The sequence below is a fragment of the Cyclopterus lumpus genome, chromosome 16 (assembly GCF_009769545.1).
Source record: "Cyclopterus lumpus isolate fCycLum1 chromosome 16, fCycLum1.pri, whole genome shotgun sequence".
In the NCBI taxonomy this organism is placed as follows: Eukaryota; Metazoa; Chordata; class Actinopteri; order Perciformes; family Cyclopteridae; genus Cyclopterus; species Cyclopterus lumpus.
Window position 1 is genome coordinate 11,513,306 of NC_046981.1, and position 23,386 is coordinate 11,536,691.

At 43.2% G+C, this 23,386-nt stretch overlaps 1 protein-coding gene across 1 annotated transcript; it reads right to left on the bottom strand.

Annotated features, from left to right (window-relative positions):
* Window positions 1-18,789: 18,789 nt before the first annotated feature.
* leng1 (leukocyte receptor cluster (LRC) member 1) lies at window positions 18,790-23,194 on the bottom strand. Its single transcript, XM_034553445.1, has 4 exons — window positions 22,623-23,194; window positions 21,708-21,899; window positions 20,291-20,598; window positions 18,790-20,069 (listed from the first exon to the last, which is right to left on the bottom strand). Exons 1-4 carry the CDS (start codon window positions 22,752-22,754, stop codon window positions 19,850-19,852), a joined length of 852 nt encoding a protein of 283 aa, XP_034409336.1. The 5' UTR covers window positions 22,755-23,194; the 3' UTR covers window positions 18,790-19,849.
* Window positions 23,195-23,386: the final 192 nt, after the last annotated feature.

A 23,386-nucleotide genomic window follows, 5' to 3' on the forward strand; every position in this document is an offset into this window, starting at 1 on the left:
TATATGTACACATGACACATGACATCTGTACACATGACATCTATATGTACACATGACACATGACATCTGTACACATGACATCTATTGCTTCTGTCCATTCGGGGAGAGGGATCCTCCTCTGTTGCTCTCCTGAAGGTTTCTTCCCTTTTTCCCCGTGAAAGGTTTTTTTCTTCTTTTTTGGGGGAGTTGTTCCTGATCCGATGTGAGGTCCTGGGACAGGGATGTCGTATGTGTACAGATTGTAAAGAAAATTTGTAATTTGTGATTTTGGGCTATACAAAATAAATTGAATTGAATTGAATACACTAGGTCTTGAAGATTTCCGCCTACTCCTGTTTTAATGGTTTGACAATGCTGACACTGAATCTCTACAAATACGTATTTTACTTATTGTCATGACTGTATGAAGCTGCATGTAATCACTGTACAATATATCATTATGAGATCTGCTGTTATTTCTGTGCTTAATATTCAGTTGCTCCGTATCAACACAAACATTTTGCAGTCAATCCGGTTTGACGATTAAACTATATATATATATATATAATTAACTTTCATTTGTTCACTCTCCAACCCAGACACCTCAAAGTCAAACGGAGGTGCTTCAGCAGGAGATATATGTGTCTTCTTGATTATAAATAGAGCGCTTTACGATTACAAAACAATACAATTTATTTTCATGAAACAGTTCAATAAGAGGTTCACATTTTGTAGTTTTTATTTCCCCTTGTTTACATTACCCCTTGAAAACCATTCTTTAAACAATACAGGTTTTAAACCAACACTTAAACAGACTAAACAAATGGACTAGTTGAACCTCGACTGCAGGATGAACTGTTATTAGTAGAAAATGGGGTAAATTAACAGATACACAAACAAATGGAGTTATTTACTGTTGAAAGGCTTTGATTTTTCATGCTAAGCTACATTAACGGTCTTAAACAAGGTAAAATAATGACAAGACAGCTAAAAATTCCTAGACATTGGAAAATAATGACACATTACAGGACATAGTTTCATACAGATTGGCATATATTAACAAGTAAAATTATACAAAATACCGTTTTAGCAATTAACGCGTTTGGGAAAATATTTTTGATTTAATTGTTATGAAGATCTTAGAGAAGGTATAACCTAGATGCATTCAGTCCCAAACTAATTATAGCTAAGTTAATATATGTTAATTGCAGAAAGCAAATAAATAAACAGATAAATAAATCAAATATTGCATAAAAACAGGCTTTACATAAATAATTTAAACAATATAATAAATATCTATAATATAAATTAATAACATAAGAGACATTTTTTTTATAAATAAAAGTATAAAGAAGCATAGCTTGTTTCATTTTTCGTGCAGTCTAAGGATACATCTAAAATTAAACAGCTCTAAAATGATATTGGATTCACTTGTATAATGACATTTGTACAAATGCAAATGAGTATTCTCAAATACAGGAGTCGAGCGCTGTCTGTTCCAAACAGCTGCCTACAAGAACAACTGACTGACTGCATTGAACAACTTCTTTAATAAAGAGAGGACTGGAATCCAAGTGTTTACATAGACAGATGAATGACCAAAGAAAGTGCACTCCCCGCACATTTGGGGAATAATACAACAGAATGAAGAGGAAAAAGAGAAGGTAAGCTGGTACACAGCAAGACTCCCACTGCATAGCTGTCAAATCTGTTTCAAATTTTACAAAGCCCCGGGCTCCTCTTCTCCTAGCATATGCTGCCTTTTCCAAAGACTTTAGTAGCTGAAGGCTATGAATAAACTCTGTAAATAGTGGCAGGCAGGAGCACAACAACCCCTGTCATACAAAATCCTGTCGCTGGTAAAACCTGGAATGTGTCCAGCTTTTGGAACGGGAGTCTCATTCTTTAAGATGCCTCTTCAATAAAAAAATAGCCTCTGGGTGAATGGCTGGTTGTTGTGGTTAATTCACTGGCCAGTCCAAGAGGGTTCAGCTCTAAAGGTTCCCACGACATGAAACATCACACCAAGTGGGGGTCGTTGGCAGGACTGACAGTGAAGCGCGATGATGTCACTGGTTTGGCCCCCGCAGGCGACCTTGGCTTGATTGATAAATCCTCTTTCCTTTTCGAATCTTTGCTCTTGATGTTGGGCCCTGATGGAAAGGGAAAAAAACAAAATCAAGCACTATGCGAATGTCTTAACTCCCTTAGGTGCATTTTTCATTTCAACATTTCAACAACTCAGTTAAAAGTAGAGAAAGTCCTGATTGGGTTTCTTAAAACAATAGTAAAATATTAAAAGTATTAAAATACAGTAAAATGATCATTTGAAGTGTTGATTGTAAAAACAAATGTTATTTTGGGGGACATTTTACATGTCCCCCCCCCCCCCCAGTCAATATGTTCTATCTATTGAATAAAGGCCAAAAAGTAAACAAATAAATGACGGCGGCACGTTTCTTCAGTGCAGAGTAGAGTGTCTTTCGCACAAAACCAAGGACAAGTCAGAAAATAAACTCATGTTTCATGTCTATTAATATAACAAAACTGAAGCAAAGCAGATTTTAGTTAAAAATACCTCAAAGGGACACAACCTCTTCTTTCAAGGCTTTGAAGTTTCAACTCTTAAAGCTACGAAATATCATGAAAGCATCTAATTTTGAACTTCTTCTGTATGTGTGCACACACAGCCCAAAAGACATTCTGAGCCCTAACTTTCATTATTCTTTGAAATGAGGTCACCATTGTCCAAAATGGGGAGAGCGGGTCAAGAGAGCACATTCAAATGTGTTGGGAAACACAGCGTAGGCTTGTTGAGTTTCTTTCATTGTTGAGTGCAGGATTTGTGTCGCCGCTCATTACCACATGTCACAGTGTTGAGGGGGATGATTATAGAAGATTCATTTTGGCTGCAGGTTTGGAGAGGGGATGGTTGAACTGAGGGTTTCCATTTCGGTGGGTGGGTGGGGATGAGTCAGTTTTTATTTCCTCATTCTCTGGGTCAAGGTGGGGGACTGAGTGATAACACGTATAAAAAGAAACACGTTTCAGACTTATGCACATTATCGGTAGTCTGATAAGAAGAGTTTGCAGCATGCTAACGGTCCTGTGATGCTGCACTCAGGCTCAGCAGTGTATTGAGCTAAAGGAGGACGAGTTATTTAGCTAAAAAACACACAAGTTAACCTGCTGGGGGCGCTAGAGGACAAGTCAGTAGGATTTGTCCTGTGTGGATCATGACTTCCTGTACAACATTTAATGGAGAAAGTGGTGGACGATTGACCGACAGTGTCGTCAAAATGCCACCTCCTCATTCTGTGTCTCATCCTGAAAGAGAGATGATTAGATGTTGCATATGTTTATGATCTTACCACGCAAATCCAGCTTGGTGCTTTTGACAGGCGCTGGGGCTGGACTGGTGGGCGCCGAACTGCTCAACTCATTGGTCGGAGTTTCCTGTTGTAATGAAACAGTACAGTCAGGCCTCTTTTCATTGTATTAAAAAGAGTCTCCTATAAATCAATTATTGAAAGAACGGGAGATACCTGATCAAAAAGATAGATCGTGACATCATCGAAAAAGGACACATTTCTTCCTCTGTCCCTCTCTCTGTCCATCGGCTCTTTGGGTGATTTCAGCAAACTCCTCAGCCCGACACGTTTGTCCACATCTGTTTCTGTGACAACAATCATCCTCCGGGAGCTCTCGTCCTCCTGCTCATCCTCATCCTCATCGTCAGGGTCGCTACCTAAGGACAGACACCTTCGTCTTCCGATCCGATTTCCAATCGCACCGTCCCCAAATCCTCCTTTACCAGTGGGGGTCAGGGGCAGAGTGAGAGCGAGAGGAGGGAGGGCGAGAGAGAGACGAGCTAGTTTTGCTGTGAAAAAAGTAGAATAGGGAAGAGACGTTACATATGAAAGGCACCTGAAAAGAGTGATAACCTCTTCCGAGTCAGAAAACTCTTTAAAGATTTGGATAACCTTTGTCAGTCCCTCAACACGAAGACCAGTTTGCTTCGTGGTTATTGACATGTGTGGCTAGACATGGGTAAACAAACTTTGAAGTAAAAAGTAAAAAAACATTATATTTAATGATCTCAGTCATGAATATTAGCAATACGTGCAACATGAAGGTACCTTTCATTGCCTGGTTTGCAGTAGGCTGAGGGGTCGTGACCTCAGGCTGTTCAATCACAGTGAGCGGCTCAGCTTTAGTTTCATCAGACCTGGTGTGGGGTTGAATGCTGGGGGAACTTTCATGCTCCTCTTGGCTTCAACAACCACAAAACAACTTAATCAAAACATGAATATGAAAAGAAATGATCTTACCCCTTGTGGTATCTAGCCACGCAGATAGCTTTGGTTTTATGTGTCCATGTTTTGTATTATTCATCTCTTTGTCATTTCATTTGGGTGCTCAAAGCTTTGAAAATGACATTTCAAAAGTACTGTAAATAATGTGTCCCTGTTTGGAACTACTTTGTACAAAATAAATAGTCCCACTGAAGATGTGTCGCAGAGTGGTCTCAAAAGCTGGGCAAATGAAACCAAAGTTATCTGTATGGCTGGACACGACGGAGCCCCTGAGGTCACTAATGAGGATCCTTTTTGTGAATAAAATCAATGTTTCAAGACTTTGAGGGCTCCATTAAATACCACAAGAGGAAAGTAAGACAATATGTGCTGATGTTTTTGGTAATTTGTGTGAATCAACTATTTAACATAAGTTCAGCCTTCTTCATACCTTTCATCCTCTTTTTGTTCTAAGACAGTGACCAGCTCCCTGCTGCTCTCGGTGATTTGTTCGCCCCAGGGCCGGAGCATCACTGTGTCTTTAATACCAGTCGACCCCCAGAGCACATTCGTTTTCACATTTTCACTGAGGGAGAACTGCAGCCTCTCCTCACACACCTGAAGCAGCAAAACAAAACAATGAAGAGGATTGAATACATTCCGAAGGTAGTATAAGGAGCACTCACAATCACAAAAAAACATGCTCACCTGCATCATGAGGCCATTTTTTGTTGTCATCTTAGAGAGAGAGCCCTGATCTTTGACATCAGATGTTTGGCTTGATGATCTCTGCCTTTCATTTTTCAGGATCAAATGTGGTGCAGATTCTGCCAGTTTGTCAGAGTTATTAGAGATCCGATCCTCCTTCAAATCCACCCTGCTCTCCTCAGGGGTTGAGGAGTCAGTGGTCTCCTCACCTGTATTGCTTTCACCAACACTGTTGCCCTTCTGCTCAGGTGTTTTCTTCAAAGACTCCAGGAGCTCTAGGTTCCCCAGGAAAAGGTCACCCAGAGAATCCTCCTCGTCCCCAGATATGCAACACAGTTGTTCCAGTTTTTCAAAATCCTCCAGGGGCTCCTCATCCAAACCTTTCCACTCAGAAATCAGTAATTCTGGGAGATTGTTGAGAGGAACTTGGGGCGAAGATGGGGAGGCAGATGATGTTTTCTGCAACAGATTATTATGTTCATCCTGTTTTTCGATGTTGGATGCAAGGTTGCTCTCTTCAACCGGGGTTATGTGCACAGAGGGAAGGTTCAGATTGGCTGAGGTCCCTTTACTTTGAGTAGCAGGTGATGATTCTTGCCGAGGTGGCTCTGAGACATCTGCGTTGTGAGTTGGGGATATATACGGCTCAGTGCTAGCAATAAAGTCTTCTATATTAATGTGAGTAATAAACTCCTCTGTCTCTATAACAGATGGTGGAGGACTAGGAAAAGAGTCGTCTAAACTCTCCAATTTATCATCTTGCACATCAAGGTCTATGCTTGGCGGAGGACTAGGAAAATCTACTGAGCTGAAATTGTCTACCTGTGAATACGACTGATCTATCTCCTCCTGCACATCAAGGTCACTTGGACAAGAGATGGGTGGAGGCGGCATGTCTCTGTAATCCTCTTCTTCGTTCATAATGCTTACTCCCTCTTCTATATATTGCCTAGCAAGCCACGGTCTCGATTCAGCTTCTGATTCTGCAACTGATTCAACATTTCCCAGGTCTGAAAAGTTCTCATGAGGAGCTTCGGTGATGCAAATGGTTATATTTGAGCTCTCCAATGTGTGACTGAAGCAGTTCTCTAAATTAGAGCCAATTTCGTTGTCAACATGCTCAGCTGATGTCTGTCCCTCTTTTTGAATCATGCCGGGGTGATTCTTAGGCCATCTGTTAAAATTCAGATGTTCCTCTGTTTCTGTGGAGTCGAGCAGACCTTCCCTGACTGTGTCTGTGCATGACACAATCTGCCCCTCTTCTTTCTCCAACGACTCCTGCTCTGGAATTTCTATATTCTCTACTTCTATATCAGAGATTTCACTTTCTAGGTCTTTGTTAAAACGGCCAATTTCTCCTATGTTCTCAATATTTTCTTCCTGTAGTACATCTAACACTGGGACAGCCTGTTGGTCATTAGCGCCCGCAGAGTCCCATGTTTCCTGCAAGGCAAGTTTGCTGGAAAGTCCTTGTGTTTCATCGTTCCAGGTTTCTTCGCAGCCCTCCAAGATGGCAGGGTGCGGTTCTCTCCCTGCAAGTTCATCGTTTTCTTCAGTCTCCCAAAACTCCTGACCCACGACGAGCCTCTCCCCCACCTCCCAGGCCTTATTACTGAACCCAGAGAAAAATTCTGATCTCAGTTCAATGTCCTGGCATCTCCTCTCTGGAGAGGCCCACTGGTCATTTTCATCAGGCCACAGACGTAAGTCCGTTGACTGTGAAAAACGGTGGCAGTCGAATTCTCCCCTAACGACACCGGTTTCTGTTTGTTCTTCATCCTCTTCCAGAGCGCTCCATAACTCTTTAGTCTTCACATCCAGGCCCTCGCAGGAGTCTTTATCTACATTGTTAGCACAGTCCATCCGACTGGCTCCTCCTCTTAAGGGCGACTTTTCCTTCATGGCGTTACTCAGCTCTGCGGCGGCCAGCTGTTTCTCCGTCTCTGTCGTGACCTTCTTGTGCTCGCTGCCGTCTGAGCAGCGCAGGTTTCTCAGGCCCAGCTCGTTGTGGTCCAGACCAGGCCTCTCTTCCCCTCCCTCAGGCTCTTCAGCACCCTCCTCGACCCATGAAGGACATGTCGGACCACTCACTTTATCATAGACAGACTTCACATCATCACTTGGCTCGACAACTGACGGGGTGTCATCGCTGAGAGTGGCCTCACTTGTTTGAATGCCGTAAAGTTTAGATAATCTCGACTCTCTGTTGTCAACTTGGGATGGTGTCACATATTCCACAGTGTCGTTTACACATTCGAGGGGGTTCAGCTCAGAGAGATCGAGATCCGTTTCTGTAGCACTTGTGTATTCTTTATTGCAATCGTTTGGCTCCATCAAAATATTTGTCTCAGCGAGGCTCTTGGAATGTAGATTCAAATCGTTCTCCGCAGGTTCCTGGCGTTTGCAATCTGTTATCTGAGAGACGGTGCCTTCACTGAAGTGGTTGTCAATCGGATACCCATCGCTGTGTGGGAGTGCTTTCAACGGCTCGTCATTTAATTTAGAAAACAACTTATCAATTAAGTTAACACAGTCCTTGGCCTGCGGATCATCACACAGCAGTGTTGACTTTTTGCTTTCGTTTTGGAAAATGCCAGAATCGTCCCTCTGTGTTGACTCCAGCCCTTTGTTTAGAATATCTTTGTCATCATCTAAATTTGAGACGGTATTTCCTGGAACATGTTGGGATGGAGTCCTTGTTTCCTCACATAGCTCAACAGTTTCTCCAATTTCACCTTTGTTATCTGACAGCTGTATGCTTTTTCTAAAGGGGCTCTTTTCTCTCATCTCTCCCTCCTCCTCAGTTTTTTCCTCTATCCCTGTCAGTGTTCCCCGATCCCCTCCTCGACCGCTGCTTGGCCTGGAGGAAAAAAGTCCATCGCTGCTCCTCCGGTTCATCCCCTCCCCCTCCAAGTCACTGTCTGAGAAATAGGCAGAGTCTCGATGCGGTGTTTCATTTCCCAGAGCTCGCCACCCGCCTCCTCCGACTCCTCCTTCACCGCTCGTCCATGAGTCACTAGGTGTGAGACAGTCGGCTGAGTTGGAAGTCATGGGTGACAGGACCGAGTCGGTTGAGGTGATGAGTGAGACATCAGAGGATGGGTCCCAGTCTGGAGTGGTTGGAGTGGCAGCGGGAGTGGGTGCCTTATTGGCAGTGTGACAGTGTTTTTCTTGCCCAGTGTCATTGTTTTGGAGTGAATTCTCTCTTTTCGTCTCGTCATTATTTTGATAACCCAAATCTTTTCCAAAATTCTCCAAATCAGCTGCTCTGATGTGTTCAGAGTCCGCTGCAGAAATGTTATCGGTTTGAAACTTTCCTCTATCGGGTTCACATGACATGGTGTCTGTCTTTCCAGGTGTTTGATCTTCTCTCGCGGCGCTGCCGCCCTGTAGGTCTTCTTTCATTAACTCACCGTTCCCTGATACAGCAGCCTTTTGAGTATCTGTTTCATTTGTAATTAGCAACATGTTTGTGTTGGATTCTTTAACACTCTGAGTGGACTCAGAAGGAGAGTGCTCTATGTGAGCTGTTTGCTCTCCTCTAGCAGGTAAGGCAGGGCCATCTGCACTCTCCTCTTCTTTCCGACATGCAAGTGTTGGGTTGTGCAGAAGACCATTTTTGGGCATGATTTCTGAAAACACAAACTCATCAGATTGGCAGTTTTCAGCATCGCTTCCTTCGCTGTCCAGTTTAACAGGTTGTTTATTTGATCCTATATGAAGGACTGGGATATCAGGTTTCATAGAAACCTTTATCTCACTCTTTTTAGCACGCTTGGTCACTTGTGCATAGATGGCCTCAGTTGTTGTTTCATCTTTGCCTTTGTTGGATGCTCGTAAGGAGCTCTCCGACTGAAATCTGATGGTCTGAGCGGAGCTTGGGTCAATGCATATGGACTCGTACTCCGGAGACAGTGGAGTAGGGGAGTAAGAGGAGTCTGCTTCTATTTTGTTTGCAGCAGTGTTTTGTCTGGATATGATTTCAGTCAGAAAGGTCTCTGCTGATTGGATCTCCTTAAGGAACTCCTCCCTGGTCATTTCTGTTCTCCGTGGCTCCTTCTCAGTCTGCAGCAACTCAGACTCTTGCATCCCGATGGTGATCTCCGAGAGGAGGGAGCGGGATCTCCGTATACCCTTTGAATAGGCTTCCTCGGCCTCTGTGTATGAGGGAAGTCCTGGAGCACAGACATAGGGCCGCAATCTGGATCCTGAAGAATAGAGGTATTTTACTGGATCAGTTTGTGATCCTCCCTCCAGATCCGTGTCCATCCTTCCTGTGTCGATCTCTGTGAGGAAAAGATCCCCCTGGAGTGATTCTTTAGTGACTGTATCGTCCTCCTTATCTCCTGTTCTGTAGTTGCATTTCTCTTGCCCCCATGACTGTCCTGCTGATCCCAGCTCTGTGATTAGCGACTGGGAGCGGCGCATCCCTCTGTTGGGCAGCACAAAGTTACCCCATCTCTCTGCATCTCTTTTCTCCTCCTTCTCTCCCTCCCATGAAGCCTCTGATTTGGACTCATTAGACTCTGTCACACTAGATATCTCGGTCAGGAACAGATGCATGGGGGATTTCCTGGCAGCAGCCACACGTTCTGCATGAAGTTCAGCATCTTCCCTCCAAATGGCAGGCAGGATGGTGTCAAGGCGTGACTGAGTCCTTTTCATTCCCCTGGAGAAAAGCTCGGCACAAGCTGGGTCTGCATCTTCGGATAGGCTGGAGTGAGTGACAGGAGTCCCAACACTGGGTCTCTCAGGGGACATGAAGGGAGAGTCATCCTCATCTGAGTAGGTGGGACTGGATGAAGACTGTCGGTCAATCAGGGGGTTTGTGGGCTGAGGACGGGGTAAATTGCGATAAATGGGACGCAATGGGTTTTCTCGACGAATGGGAGAGTCAAAGTCTTTTGCACGAGAATAAGAAGTCTCCCTGGAGTTGTGCATTGATGCTAAGTGCCTGCTACCACCCTCTCTGTCAGACAAGTCACAGGATAGTGGGTCTCTACTGGATCTCTGCATCTGCGGCCTACTATATCTTGAATATGTCTCTGCTGTATTGTAGCTGGGGCAGCTTCTTTGTAGCTTGGAGTGGGGAGGGAGGGGTGGGGGACACATTTGAGGAGGTTGGGGGTAAATTGGATGGCTTGATGGGGGAAGGGAGGGGGAGAGGGACGGGGATGGGGGTAGAGTCTGTCGGGACCGATGGAGCCCCAGGTGATCAAAGGTAGAAGGTGGACAGCTGTTCATGTGATGAGGGTCTGTTTCGATTTTCCCACTGATGTTGTAGTGAGGCAGTCCTCTATAACCAAGTGGAGGGGCGGGGAGGGGGCGCGAGTGAAGGTGGTTGGCTGACGACATGGACATAGAGCGAGGCTTGGGAGGAAGAACCGGGGCTTGAGATTTTTTATCTCCCTCACTACTCCTTGTCTTTTCCTCTTCATCTTCATCTCCCAAATCAACTACTGAAAAGTCAGTCACTCTGCTCGAAGTGTCTCTGAATTCAGCCACACCTGTTTGGGGCACCTGGAGTTGAATCTCGCTTGATCTGATGGTCTGGAGGCCTTTTACACACTTGTTAGAGGAACAGTAAGGGACTCGCTCTTTTCCCAGCATCCCACTGCGAATCTCCACCAGTTCCATGTCTCCCAGGCAGATGGAGTCAGAGCGGAAAGAGGACTGGGTCTTCCCTTTAAGAGTTGGCGACTTGTCCTGGGGAGTGTGCTCCTCCAATCTGATGTAGTACTCGCTGGCGAGGGAGGGGCTGCGGGCGCTTATCACTGGGACCACAGTGGGTGTGTCTAAAGACTGTCTGTGGTTAATGTTCGCAGTGGGGATTGGCTGAGGAGGAGGGAGAGGTTTGTAGCCTCGTCTGGCATGAGCTTTTTCCCAAAAATACTCAAAGTTCAAACCTTTGCTGGTTTCAGTGACTGTCAGGATGTCATCCAGTTCAGACGAGGACGAAGTGATACAGTTCCCTACAGGGTCCAGTAGGGGGTAGGAGTGGTCTTCCCTGCCATACTCCCTCTCTCTCCGCTCGTTGGCTGCAGTCTGAAAGGCAGGCGGACGAAGTAAGTCCCAGCGTCTTTCAAACGACTCCTCGCTCTCCCCTCTCCTTCCTCTACCCTCCTCATATTCCTCATCCTCTTCATCCTCTTCCCCCACACTCCCCCTCGCCATTCCTCGCCCAGCGGCCAGGAGGGAGGAAAGGAGAAGGAATATCTCTGCTACAGGGGGACGTTGAGATGGAGGTAGCCAGCAGGACTGCATGATCTCATACCTGAGGACAGAGGATTTTAAGTTTGAAGAGACATAATTAGGGCATTTTCACTTTCCAATTATATAATCATAATTTCTGCAATGTTCCAACTAGTTGATGAGTACTGACCAGTAGTCTGCATGGGAGAGTTTGAGTCTGGGCTGGGCAAGGGTGATCTGTCTCTCCCTAATGACAAAGGTCAACACCTCTTCGTCACTCAGGTGTCTGTGGGGCTGAGAGCCAAATTCAAAAAGCTCCCATATAACCACCCCCAAGGACCTGGAGGAAAAGAAGATGTAGAGACATACCTTATTATTTAATGCTTTTATAGCAATGCATTGTTGAGGGTTCAGTCCTATGTAAGTATATGTGGTTTGATTTGTTTAAGACAAATATTTCAAAACAGCTGACTTTTTGTTTTTACTTTGACTCAATTATTTGTAAATGTAATATTCAAAAGAGTAAGTGATTTGACATTTTAACTGAGACCATTTCTATATTTCATTTAACTGGTGTACCTAATGGCTACCAGACATCTGATAGCTGCACATGATTAGTAGAATTACCCACGTGAACTGCCATAATCAGTCTGGCTTGCACTCCATATCAACAGCTGTGACGGCTCTAAAACATACCACACATTGCTGGCCTTGGTTTGGTCCGTAACAATGAGAGATCCTCTGTACTCCTCCAGCAGCTCAGGAGAAATCCAGCGCAGTGGAATCCATAGCTTGTCTGGAGTTAGGTAATAGTCCTCCTTCACAAAGACATAAAACAAGAATTATTTTTCATACTGAGGAAAAAATGTATTATGTCATCATTTACATGACAAAACAAAGGCTTTACTTTAGGAAATATATATAGTATTAGAAAATCTGGTTTTCAGAGAATTACAAGCAAAGACCCACTCACCTTATAATGGTTGTGTGAAAGGCCGTAGTCTCCTATCCTAACAGTGAGGTCTGAGGTCAGCAGGCAGTTTCTTAAAGCCATATCACTGCAGAGAGTAGAACATAACCTCCAACCATCAACCACATTGAACAGAGACACACTCTGTATCTATCTGAGAGATAGTTATGTACCGTCATGACTGACCTGTGGATGTAGTTGTTTTCATGGAGATGCAGCAGACCAGAGGTGATCTCAAACGCCATTCTCTGAAGAGTCAAGAGGTCCCGCGTTGGCAGGTCGGGGGTCATCCCATCTGACTTGCGCTGGGCTCTCAGATACCTCTTCAGGTCACCCTAGTTGTACATCACAATAATAACGCAAGCAGTGATGCATGGAGACTCGCATAGAAAATGAGTTTAAACCAGTTTGGCCATTACGTGTAATGGATATAGGCTAAGAGAATATGTGAGACATCGGCAGTAAATATGTCCCTTTTTAGGTGGTTTCCATCACAGTGCCTCAAAAGCTGCAGGGGAATTGGTTATGAGCTGGAAGCCTTTGTCTTAGTCATTGAGGGTTCACGAAGGGAAAGGAAATAAAATGAGGCCTATATAAATAATGGAAAAATCAACCACGAGGAAAGGACAATAGGAGATATTATCAAATAGTAGTGAGGCCGCCAGTGTTGTTTGGCATCTATTGCTGTGCTGCTGTAATTGATCTGCTTGTGTCTGTTTGGCCTGAGAGCAATATGGCTTTCTTAATCAGTCAGTGGTTGAGCCAGCTGAGGGAAGGAAAACAAACTGATTGTACCAAAGCAGATTTCAGTGACACTGGAAAATCTATAATTCCAATGATGTATCATTTCTGCAGCAAATAATATGCTGAACTACTCACATACAATGGCATTAAAATAGGGATTAATTGAAGTAAAGTACTTTAAAAATGAAAATAACCTTAACATTGGATGGGCTTGAAAAACTGCAACGACGTTGGTCATAATAGCTTTCTTGCCACAAATTGCAGATGTAAAAAAATATTAAAACAAGAAATGATGCCATAAAAGTGTAGATACTTTTATGTCACATGACTTTTTAAGAAGGGTTTGTTATTCTGTCAACCCCTCCTGTATGTCTTCACTTACCAGCTGACAGAACTCCATAACCAGGAGGAAGGGAATGCTCTCACTACATTGCCCCAAACACTGAAGGATGTTGGGATGTTGAAGGCTCCTGAAGGGAACAGAGAAGGACAACACTAGATTGATGAGCAGATCACAGGACAGACAGACAGACAGACAGACAGACAGACAGACAGACAGACAGACAGACAGACAGACAGACAGACAGACAGACAGACAGACAGACAGATATACAGACAGACAACCTCAATTGGTCGGGTAATGTGAGATAGATTTCCCCATAGAACAGACTTCAAGCAGACTCAAATGTGTTTTCTCTGCTATGCTAAACTGATTATTATTAACTGTGGCCACAAGGGTTGTTGTTAAGCAAAAGTAACACAGTCTTAACACCAAAATGGCGACCCGAGTTTCAGCAGTTTCTCCCACCTGTATGGCTCAGACTCGGCCAAGAACTTCCTCTGCTCCAGAGGGCTGGCACTGACACGCAGCTCCTTCACCACAGCCTGAGAGGAGCTGCAGTCACACAGCACCTCAGCCAGGATCACCTAGCAGAGATCGATGGGCAATAACATGGACGGGTGCCCAGGAGAAGCAGAACATCAGTAAAACATATTTATTTAGAGTTAAGATTCCTTATCTGTTCAGAGACCAGTATTTAACACATGAATATGACCCACGTCATTGCTGTTAGAAAGAAAATATATGATGTGGGTCATATTTAACATGAAAACACTGTGAGAGGCCGATCATCTTACCTTTCCGAACCAGCCATTTCCTATCTCCTGAAGGTAGTTTAAAGTGTGTCTTTTGAACCACTGAGACCTGGAGTCTGTTTTAAAAAAAGAGAAATAAATAAAGATCAGTCGAAAGAGGGATCAGAGGAAAAAGAAGGGAAAATACATTTGTTAATTACTGCTCACAACTACAGCCATCACCAAGACATTAAAGATCCCCTCAAGAGATGTTTTATGACATATACAAAATATTCTAACTAAACATTACATGTCTAAGTCCTTGTTTGTGAAAATGCTCTTGAGGTTTTTATGTTTCCACATCACTTTTGTGTAAGTTGCATAATTTATTGAACCACAATTGGCTTCCAAACTGGTTGTGATGTAACAAAATCATCCTTGTATATACACCTCTTAAACTCAGATTTATGTTGAGCACAGAGAGACTTTCAGCAGATGAATGTGAAAAGAGACTTCTTGTGCTCATACATCTTTCTGCAGAGTGAAGTAATAAGAAGCGAAACATGGTTCTGAGTAGAGGAGGACTTGAATAAATGACACAATAATAACCTCGTCTGAGACAAAAGTTCATAAGGGGTGCTGATACCATCCCTGTCTGTGGCCAAATGTCCAACTCGGCGTGCTCATACGGAGCACTGATGCAGAATTTTCTCAGATCAGAGTTTCCACTCTACTGAACTTCACTACTGGGGATTCCAGCGCTACTGGTTGTCCACTCAGTTCGAGACCTTAATGGATCCACATCAGTGACTCGGGCAACAGACCGTGAGGGAGTTCAGTGCAGGACAGTTCTTCAGCTTCCTTGTGAGGTTTGTGCTCAAACGAGAGCCAGAGAACAGGAGACTTATTTCAGGTTGTTGTTGTTACCTGCTGCCTCCTGCAGGGCAGAGCAGTTGGGCCTCTCTCGGACTGGCAAGGTGTAGACCTCAGGGAGGGAGGGACCTGACGACAGGCTGTCCTCCTGGATGGGACTGGAGCCTCCAGAGCATTCCTCCCCGTCTGCATTGTCAAACTCCTGGTTGAGTCACAACAGCAAATATAATTGAAAATATGAAATAAGCTCTCCTAATAATACGGTGGAATTTAGCAGTAAGCAACCAGGACAGACAATGAGAGTGTAGCCACTCTGAACTAATGACACCCTGTCTGCCAGCTCAACAACAATGTCAGGTCAAAAGATGGAGGCCAAGTCGAGATTAAACGGAGAGATGGTTATTGATCATTTCTACCTAATTAAGTTGTAATTATTGAGGCCTGTTTCAACTTCCATACTGAATCCTCATGCAGTTTATCAAGCCAAACTTAAATGAAAGCCATACAAGCATGCACAAAAGGTGTGACAAAACAAAGGAAGCAGAGAGAGGTGAATAGATCTCTTACATGTTGAAGACTTACATTGAACCCCACTCCTCCTCTCTTACAGCACAGGCAGGTCAGGAGCAGCAGGACAAAAGAGACGAGCCCAGAGCAAGAGATGAGGATGACGACGTAGGGTGGAGGAGAGAGGGAGGCAGCTCTGGTCTGAGAAACTGAAGAGAGAGAAGACAAATACAAGGGGGGAGAGGGTTTAACACCAATATATAAGGGTACCCATTGTTAGGTGTGAGTCAGTGAGAAGGAAAAGAGAGAATTCACTGAATCAGAAAGGTGTAAAGTATTATTACACCGGTGTTTTGTAAATAGGGAAACCATTGGAGCGTTTTCTTAGCAGCAGGTTTGGGGAAACAGTGGAGAACCCCAACGGACAGCTTGCATCAGGGATTTTGGGGGGAAAAGCAGGAAGAAAAATTAACTTGAAGATAAAAAATTAAAAAAATATTGTCGGAATCATTATAAGAAAGTAGAGACTAGAATTAAAATTTGGGAAAGTGGGATAATATACCATTCCAGTAAGGAAAAAAGCATGGGGAAAGGGGAAATATTGGAAATGGCATTCCACTCAGGAAACACAGTTAAGAAGCAGGGGAGGGATGGCTGGTTGTCATTTAGGTAAAAAAGGAGCGCTAATTGGGAAGGGTTGGAAACTGGAAAAGAGTTACTCAAATCAGGAGGTTTACTACTCAGGTGAGAGAGGGAGGGATTGGGACATTTTTATTTTTGTACCTCAACGTAGTCGATTGTGGGAAGTGAACCATCTGTAGAAAAGAAAAGGGGCAGGGCAGGGTGGTTAAATACCCTTCAGGTATTTCTTTTAGGTTTCATTTAAATACTGCAGCCAAAATACGTCAGACATTATATTACTTATATGACAGATGACGAGAGAGAGGAACAATGACACGTTGGATTAGTCAGAAGGTGACCAACTCATGCTAAACATAAAGGATTTATATACCAAACAATAAACATCAATATTCAAATCATAACTCATCCTATCTTGTCTAGATCCTATAGCAGCATTTTAGTCATTATATAACATAACATTCGCAAGGTATTCAGCAGAAAGTTTACTCTCCAAATAATAATAAAAGTCTTTTACATGTTTTAAAGGCCTGTGCAGTCTTAAAATATCCCAAATGCATTTGTGTCCCTCATACAAATCCTAAAGTACATTCATTCACACGGGCATGATACTGTAAACACTGCATACATAAATTTTAAAGTATATTTAATAATTTACCAACTTAATAAATATTGTAAAGAGAGGATCAGCATTCTACTAAAAATATAACAGGAAGGGATATTTATTTAAGATAAAAATGTAGGCCTAATTTTGATTAACACTTGTGTTAATCAAAATTAACCCTAACCCTAACCCAACACAAACAGAAGAGGATGTTGCATGTTTTGCCCATCCTGCGCAAAGGTAAGTAAAGATGTGTTCAGCATATAAAACCACCTTCGTTTCAAATTGTAGGCTGGTGAATGGTCCAATCTGTTGCTAATTAAAAGAAAAGTGGCACTCTGCATTCCAATAAATGTTTAGATAATCACTCATGAGTTTTAGCCCATGAAACAGATAAATAAATCTAATTATTCATCAGAATTGTTGATCACTGCACCTGCTGAACAGGGGCTGAATATGAAAAGTAAATAACCCTTTTGGCAATGCGTTCCCCGATATGCAACACACACATATAAACTTGGGGCTTCAGTCTCGATGAACAATTCCTGTGCAGTGCTATTCTTTCATCTTTCGCCAGACAGATGTCCAGACAGACACTGCATATAAATAGGAACCTAACACAGGGCCTTTTCCACCAGCCCCGGTGCCAGCAGTTCTTATCAAAACAATACACCACAATACAATGACTGCACACATTACACAAACACAACACTCTGCCAGACATTGGGGGAAGAAGGCATATTCAGATTGAGAAAAATAAAGATGCCAGCAGTGGTTAATAGGCTAAATAATCTCCCGTGCCAAGCGGAGGCTATTTATAGACGATATCTCGCACTGGCCGACGGGTTTAGCTTGCTATTCATACAGTATACTGTTTTTAAATGCCATCGATGTGAGGCCCGAAATCGACCCCCCCCCCCCTTAATATTTTCATCACTGCATGCAAATGTGGTACCCTACCCATCGCCAAACCAGCCCCGCTCCGGTTTTGATTAAGTCAGCCACGTAGACGACTGCAATAATAATTCGCATTATGTCTCGTATTTACATTGTCTGATAACACAGCACTCCCCCCGATGTAGAGAGGCCTTTTTATAACTGACTACATCCCCCCCTCTCTCTTCCTTTCTCCAGCATCACTGACAGGTTATCAACCCCCCCCCCCTCCCCCCCTCCCCCCCTCCTCCTTCTCCTCCTCCTCCTCCTCCTCCTTCTCCTCCTCCTTCTCCTCCTTCTCCTCCGACTCCGCTCACCTTCCCTCTGCGGGGCTCCGAGGGCTCTCTCCGGGCTGAAGTACGACATCATCCCCGCCAGCGCTACCATCACCCAGCAGTGTGGCCGCATCGTCGCCGCGTCCGGAGCAACAACAACAACAACACCATCCGAGCGACGCTGCCGACTGTCGGTGTTGGTGTCCTCCGCTCTCCCGTCACCCCCGCCACGGTCTGTGCCGTCTCCGGGCTCACGCTGTCTGTGTCTCCCCCCCCCCCCCCCCTTCAACCCTACCCCCCGCCGCCTTTTCTCCTAATAATAAAGAGCGTCTCCTTGCCTTCCTCGGTGTGCTCTCTCCCCTCCTCCTCTTCCTCCTGCTCTAATCCGCAATTAAACACGGTGCGCGCGAGGCTCTATTGTGCATCCTCGGGCCGCCGCTCGCTGCACACGCATCGCTGCTCGGCCTCCGTCTGTGCGGAGCGTGGCTGAAAACAACCCACCGCTGCATATGCATATAGGCTGGATATTTAATTATTTCTTTCTCCCTCTATCTCTCGGCTTCGTCTGTGTTGTTCTCCTCCGCCAGCCTACGTCAGACACACCGCGCGCATTGTCATGGTCCAGCTCGGTGTTCAACCGAACCTGTGATCATATTCCCACAGGGAGGTCATAGACAGTAGTGGGTTTATATCGATCTCATATTTAATTTGTAATGTTTTAAAATAGCACTTCAGTATTCATGAGGACTTTGGGGTGTGACGTAATTCGACTATTAAACATATTAAAAAATATGCTAAAATGCGTGTTAATTGACCACGCCCACAAGGAGTGAAAGCCTTCTTCGGTTTATAAACAAAAGAAAAACACATTTTATCTGGATACATCATTGCATGTACTTCATGTGATATGGTGTTAATGGTCATAACTGCACACAATTTAATAAAGGGTTTAAACTCAATTCGGGCAACAACAACAAAAAACAAGCCGACATGGATAATTTAGTCAGTTGCAAGTTTATGTGAAACACAAAAGTAATGCAGTTTAAAACAGACGTGCAATAAATGTTTGTTTTTTGTTGAAAGCATTGATTTAACTTAATGTCCAATTTGAAGATTGAAGTAAAATAAATAATTTAGTGTCAACCAATACAATTTATCAGTACCTACCTAACATGTAAAATCATTTACAGGGATTAAAAAAACAAGTTAATATCAGACATTTTGATTTCAGAAAAAAAATTGCACAGGTATTACTAATAAAATGTATAATGACGTCGTTCCATCTTCTGTCCCAGTTGGTCGTGACAGACAGTGAGCCAGCAAGCTAAATACTAATAAATAATACTAGGACTAAATAGAATTTCGGCATTATTTTTATTTATTTTTTACCTGTGTTTTTCCTGCTGTGACATTTCGACTGGGTATGTGGACACTTTAAAAGTAAAATATACAAATGTACAACTTTGGGGAAAAGGGTGTATTTTTTGTTTTATCCTACCAAAAGTTTTAAAAAAACAAATAAATTAATCTTAAAGTAATATATGAGGAAGAAGAATTGGAACTAGAAAATTGTTGGAAATTCAGCTTGATAAGAGTGAAATTATATATTTCCTGCCAATTAACTAATTGATAACTTATTGATAACAATAATTGTTTCAGCTCTGTTCTCGTTTTTCTTTCTTTACTTAACGACTTCTTCACTCAGTGTTTGCAGATTTTCTATCATCCTAAAATCTCTTGGAATTATAGCGAGAGTGTAAACAATTCTACCAGTTGTTCATATGTGTTTTATTTGCCGATAGAGCTTCAATCCTTTGTGATGACAACCATCTGCCCTGCTGACGGGATCACGAGCGAAACGCTGCATTTACAAAGGCAACTTTAACTGACCTCTGACTTTCTGGGTGAACGAGAATAAATGAAAAGTGCCAAGCTGCCCCTTTACATGTTCTCAGTGTGGCTCCAAACCTACTTTCCTTTGCTTCACAAAACTAGAGTCAATATTTGTCCACTAACCATCCAGCACGCATCACACTAGACCAATAAACACAGCTCATGATTTTAATATTTCATCTCTCCAGCTATCTCGATCTCGCCTTTGACGCTTTCGAGCAAGTTCTGGAAAATAAGCACTGTTGTACGGCCTCTCCCTCTCGTTTGTGTCCTTCCCCGACTCCTTCCCTTTGCCGTTCCTCTGGTCGAGCAGGGCCTTGGTCCTCCTCCTTTCTTCAGCCTCCCTCTCCAAGCGCTCAGCACGTAACCTTTCTATGGAGCTAAAAAAGAAAAGAACATTTGGTTATTCCTCCATCTCCATAATGATTTTGTTTTCCAAAGACTGGTATAATTTTCATAGCTAACTCTAAAAAACAAAGTGAATCGTTATATTTCCCAAAATGTTGAAGTATCTAGTAAATGATCTCATATCAGATACTTCAATATTTACACTTCAATTATTATAACAATCAAAGGCAACAAGAGAAAGTGACTTTCTTACCTCTCTCCACTGCTCCTCTTCACCCATTTGTCTCTTTTTTCCATTTTCTTGCCATTACGGTATTTTCTGTCCTTTACCGCCAGTGCTTTCCTCATTTCTTTCAATGGGTCTAAACTATCCTTCAATCTGCGATCTCGCTTCTCTTTTTCCTCTTCACTTATTCCCTTCTTCTTTTCTTTTTCTTTTTTCTCCTCTTTTTCTTTACTCTCTTCTATTTCCTTGCCGGTTTTCATGTACCACGGAGTGACTTCAGACCCTGGTTGGGGTCCGAGAGACACCAGCAAGCCGATAGCTCGTTCCTGCTTCTCCTGGAAAAAAACATGAGGAAAGACAACAGTAATTAAAATGTGTTGTGTGGTGACAGCAGAGCCAAAAGATGCCGACGCAGAGACTGTCAATAATAGTACAAGTATTCACTCTTCTTTTGGCTAATCTCTTGAGATTTGATGATAAAACTGGATCACATCCTTGTGTTTTACACTTTGCCCTGAAATCACAGCTCTGTGCCTCTCGTGGTTGTATTAGTTTCCCCCACTCTCACTCCATCTGTTTACACTGCTTGTATGCTTAATGTGGCTGAGCCGCATCCAGAATATATATGGTCCGTATAGTGTTTTGTCCACAACTAGAAACAGACTGCTTTCAGTGATTTTAAACGTCCAATTCAAAATGCCAGCATCTTCACATGAATGATGATTACGGTAGTACGGACACAAGTGTAGCTGCTGTGTAAACAACTCAATGAATAAACGAGCCACAACAGGCACTCTGTTTACTCAAAATGTTGCGATCACAAGCTCACTCCCCGTGGTACAATAATACCCATTTTACAGGCAAACCCAACACAAGATCGGTTTGTGCTTGACGACGGTTGCCTGCTCAAGTTAGTTCATAAAAGACCTTTGTGTGAAGACATTAAAAAGGCCTTCAATGCTGTTATCATTTATAATGATCACTACAACACTGATGGATGATACGCGAGAACTTAAATTAGGATAACAATGACAATCAAATGTTAGTTGAGCCAAAGGGTGAATTCTTGACCTTGATTATAACAGTTTGCCGAATATTTATTACAATGTCCACTTGTTTTTTTTTCTGGAGCTTCAGTCACATCTCGTAGACTCAGATGGAGTTGATCGGTGAGATCAATGGTTTTGGATCAATTGTCATCCCTAGACTGTAACCCCTAAATCCACTCACTGTAGGTCAAGTGATAAACAAGTCTCCATGAGTGGGGAGCCAACTCAGTCTGTCGATGAACAAGATGCGGCTGAAAGCTCTGGAAAACCCAAGTAAGTGGATCTTGATATAAGAAAAGGTGCAGAATTCAGTGTAACCTTTCAAGGTTTATTCATTTACGTCACTTTGATACATAACTACTGCGTGAGAGTGACAGAAGAAGTAGAACCATCACCGTTTCATCTTTCTTTTCTTTGAGATACTCCTCATTCCCCTTCTTCTCTGAGGAATCTTGGAGGGGAAAAAGATTAAGATGCTCCAGAACTCCACTTCCTCCACTCCGTTGTTCATCTTCATCATCTTCCCTCTTTTCTCCTGCTGAAGGGAGAGCAGCTCTGGATTTTCTTCTCAGATACTCTGTACGAGCCTGTGGGAAGGAAGAGTCGTTATTACAAACTAAATATATAAAAGACAAATAAAGGCTTCTTCATAATGCCTCATATAGCTGTTCCACAGGCTGTTATTGATTTACTGCAAGTAAAGCTTCAACCATGAAGCCATGCATCCTTAGTGGTATTTTACAACTACACTATACAAATACTACAGCACAAAAGTAAGTCTATAGTTATATAGTATTAGTTATAATATCATGATACCATTGAAGATACTAAATATGACATGAAGAATAACTACAAGCTTACTACAACTACAAGCACACTCCACCAGATTTCCAAAGAACAACTTTATAGTCCTTCATAAATATGACCACTGTTGGGATATAAGAACAGAAACAGATATAACATTATGTATGAAGTTCCAAAAGGTACACAACCAGGACCAAAGGTCTGAGTCTACAAGCACAACTATAACTGTTAAACACGTTAGCCTGTGCTTCTTACAACTCACAAAAACTACCATGTTGAGAAATGTTTGTAACAAGTGTAAGGAAATAAGAAACGGTTAGTTGTACTGTTTTTAATGAGTTGGAGCCCTATTGACGATATCTTTTTGATAAATGTACTTGAGTGAACATGTGTTTGATGATAATGAGACTAAAGGGTTTGTGTAGTAGACTTTAGGTCTGCACAGCACATAACTGCTCATCCCTCTCATCGGGCCCTGGAGCGTCGTCCTCACGGGGGTCACCCACCTCTTGCTCCGCGCGCTCCACGCGACGCTGCGCCTCGCGCTCCTCCTCGGCAGCCTGGGCCTCGTCCTTCCGCACGCGAGCGACGTTGTCTTTGTTGCGGACATGCCAGCTCTTCTTCGGAAGGATGTTCATTTTTAACTTGGGGACTGTTGATGCTGCACGCGAGCAGCCGGGCTAGCTCCCACTTCCGTGTGAACACACACGGAGACAAACACGGACTTCGGTAATGAAACCGTCACGCTCGGAGAAAGAGGAAGTGGGGAAATGTGAAGGGCTGACTGTGAAGTCGGTAAAAAGAGCGATGCCACCCGTGTTGGAGCTGCTGTTGACTCGGCGTTACCTTTTGACAATTGACGCTAGCTAAGCTAACATCATCCGAGGTTTGCTTCTTCCCAACTTAGTTAACTCAACACGTTAATGACACAGCTGCGAGGAGAGACATTTAACTCGCTGCCTCACAATAAACTCGTCTTTTCAACACATTACCATGAACAAAAAGGACTAATGTACCACCACTAAGTTGATGGGGTCAGAGCTGCTCTTGCTCACGGCTGCAGGAGCCCACAGGAACTAGTAGTCACAAACCGGAAGTAAATATTACACTTTTTCGCACCACCACAATTCTGACTCTAGAGGTGGCTATAAGTCCTCATTTTATTATGGAAAAGAAAATACAGCAAATGGGGAAACACTCCATTTATAACAAAGAATACCATGTGCATAATGTATACCTGGCTTTATGTAATTTGATAATTGATCATTTA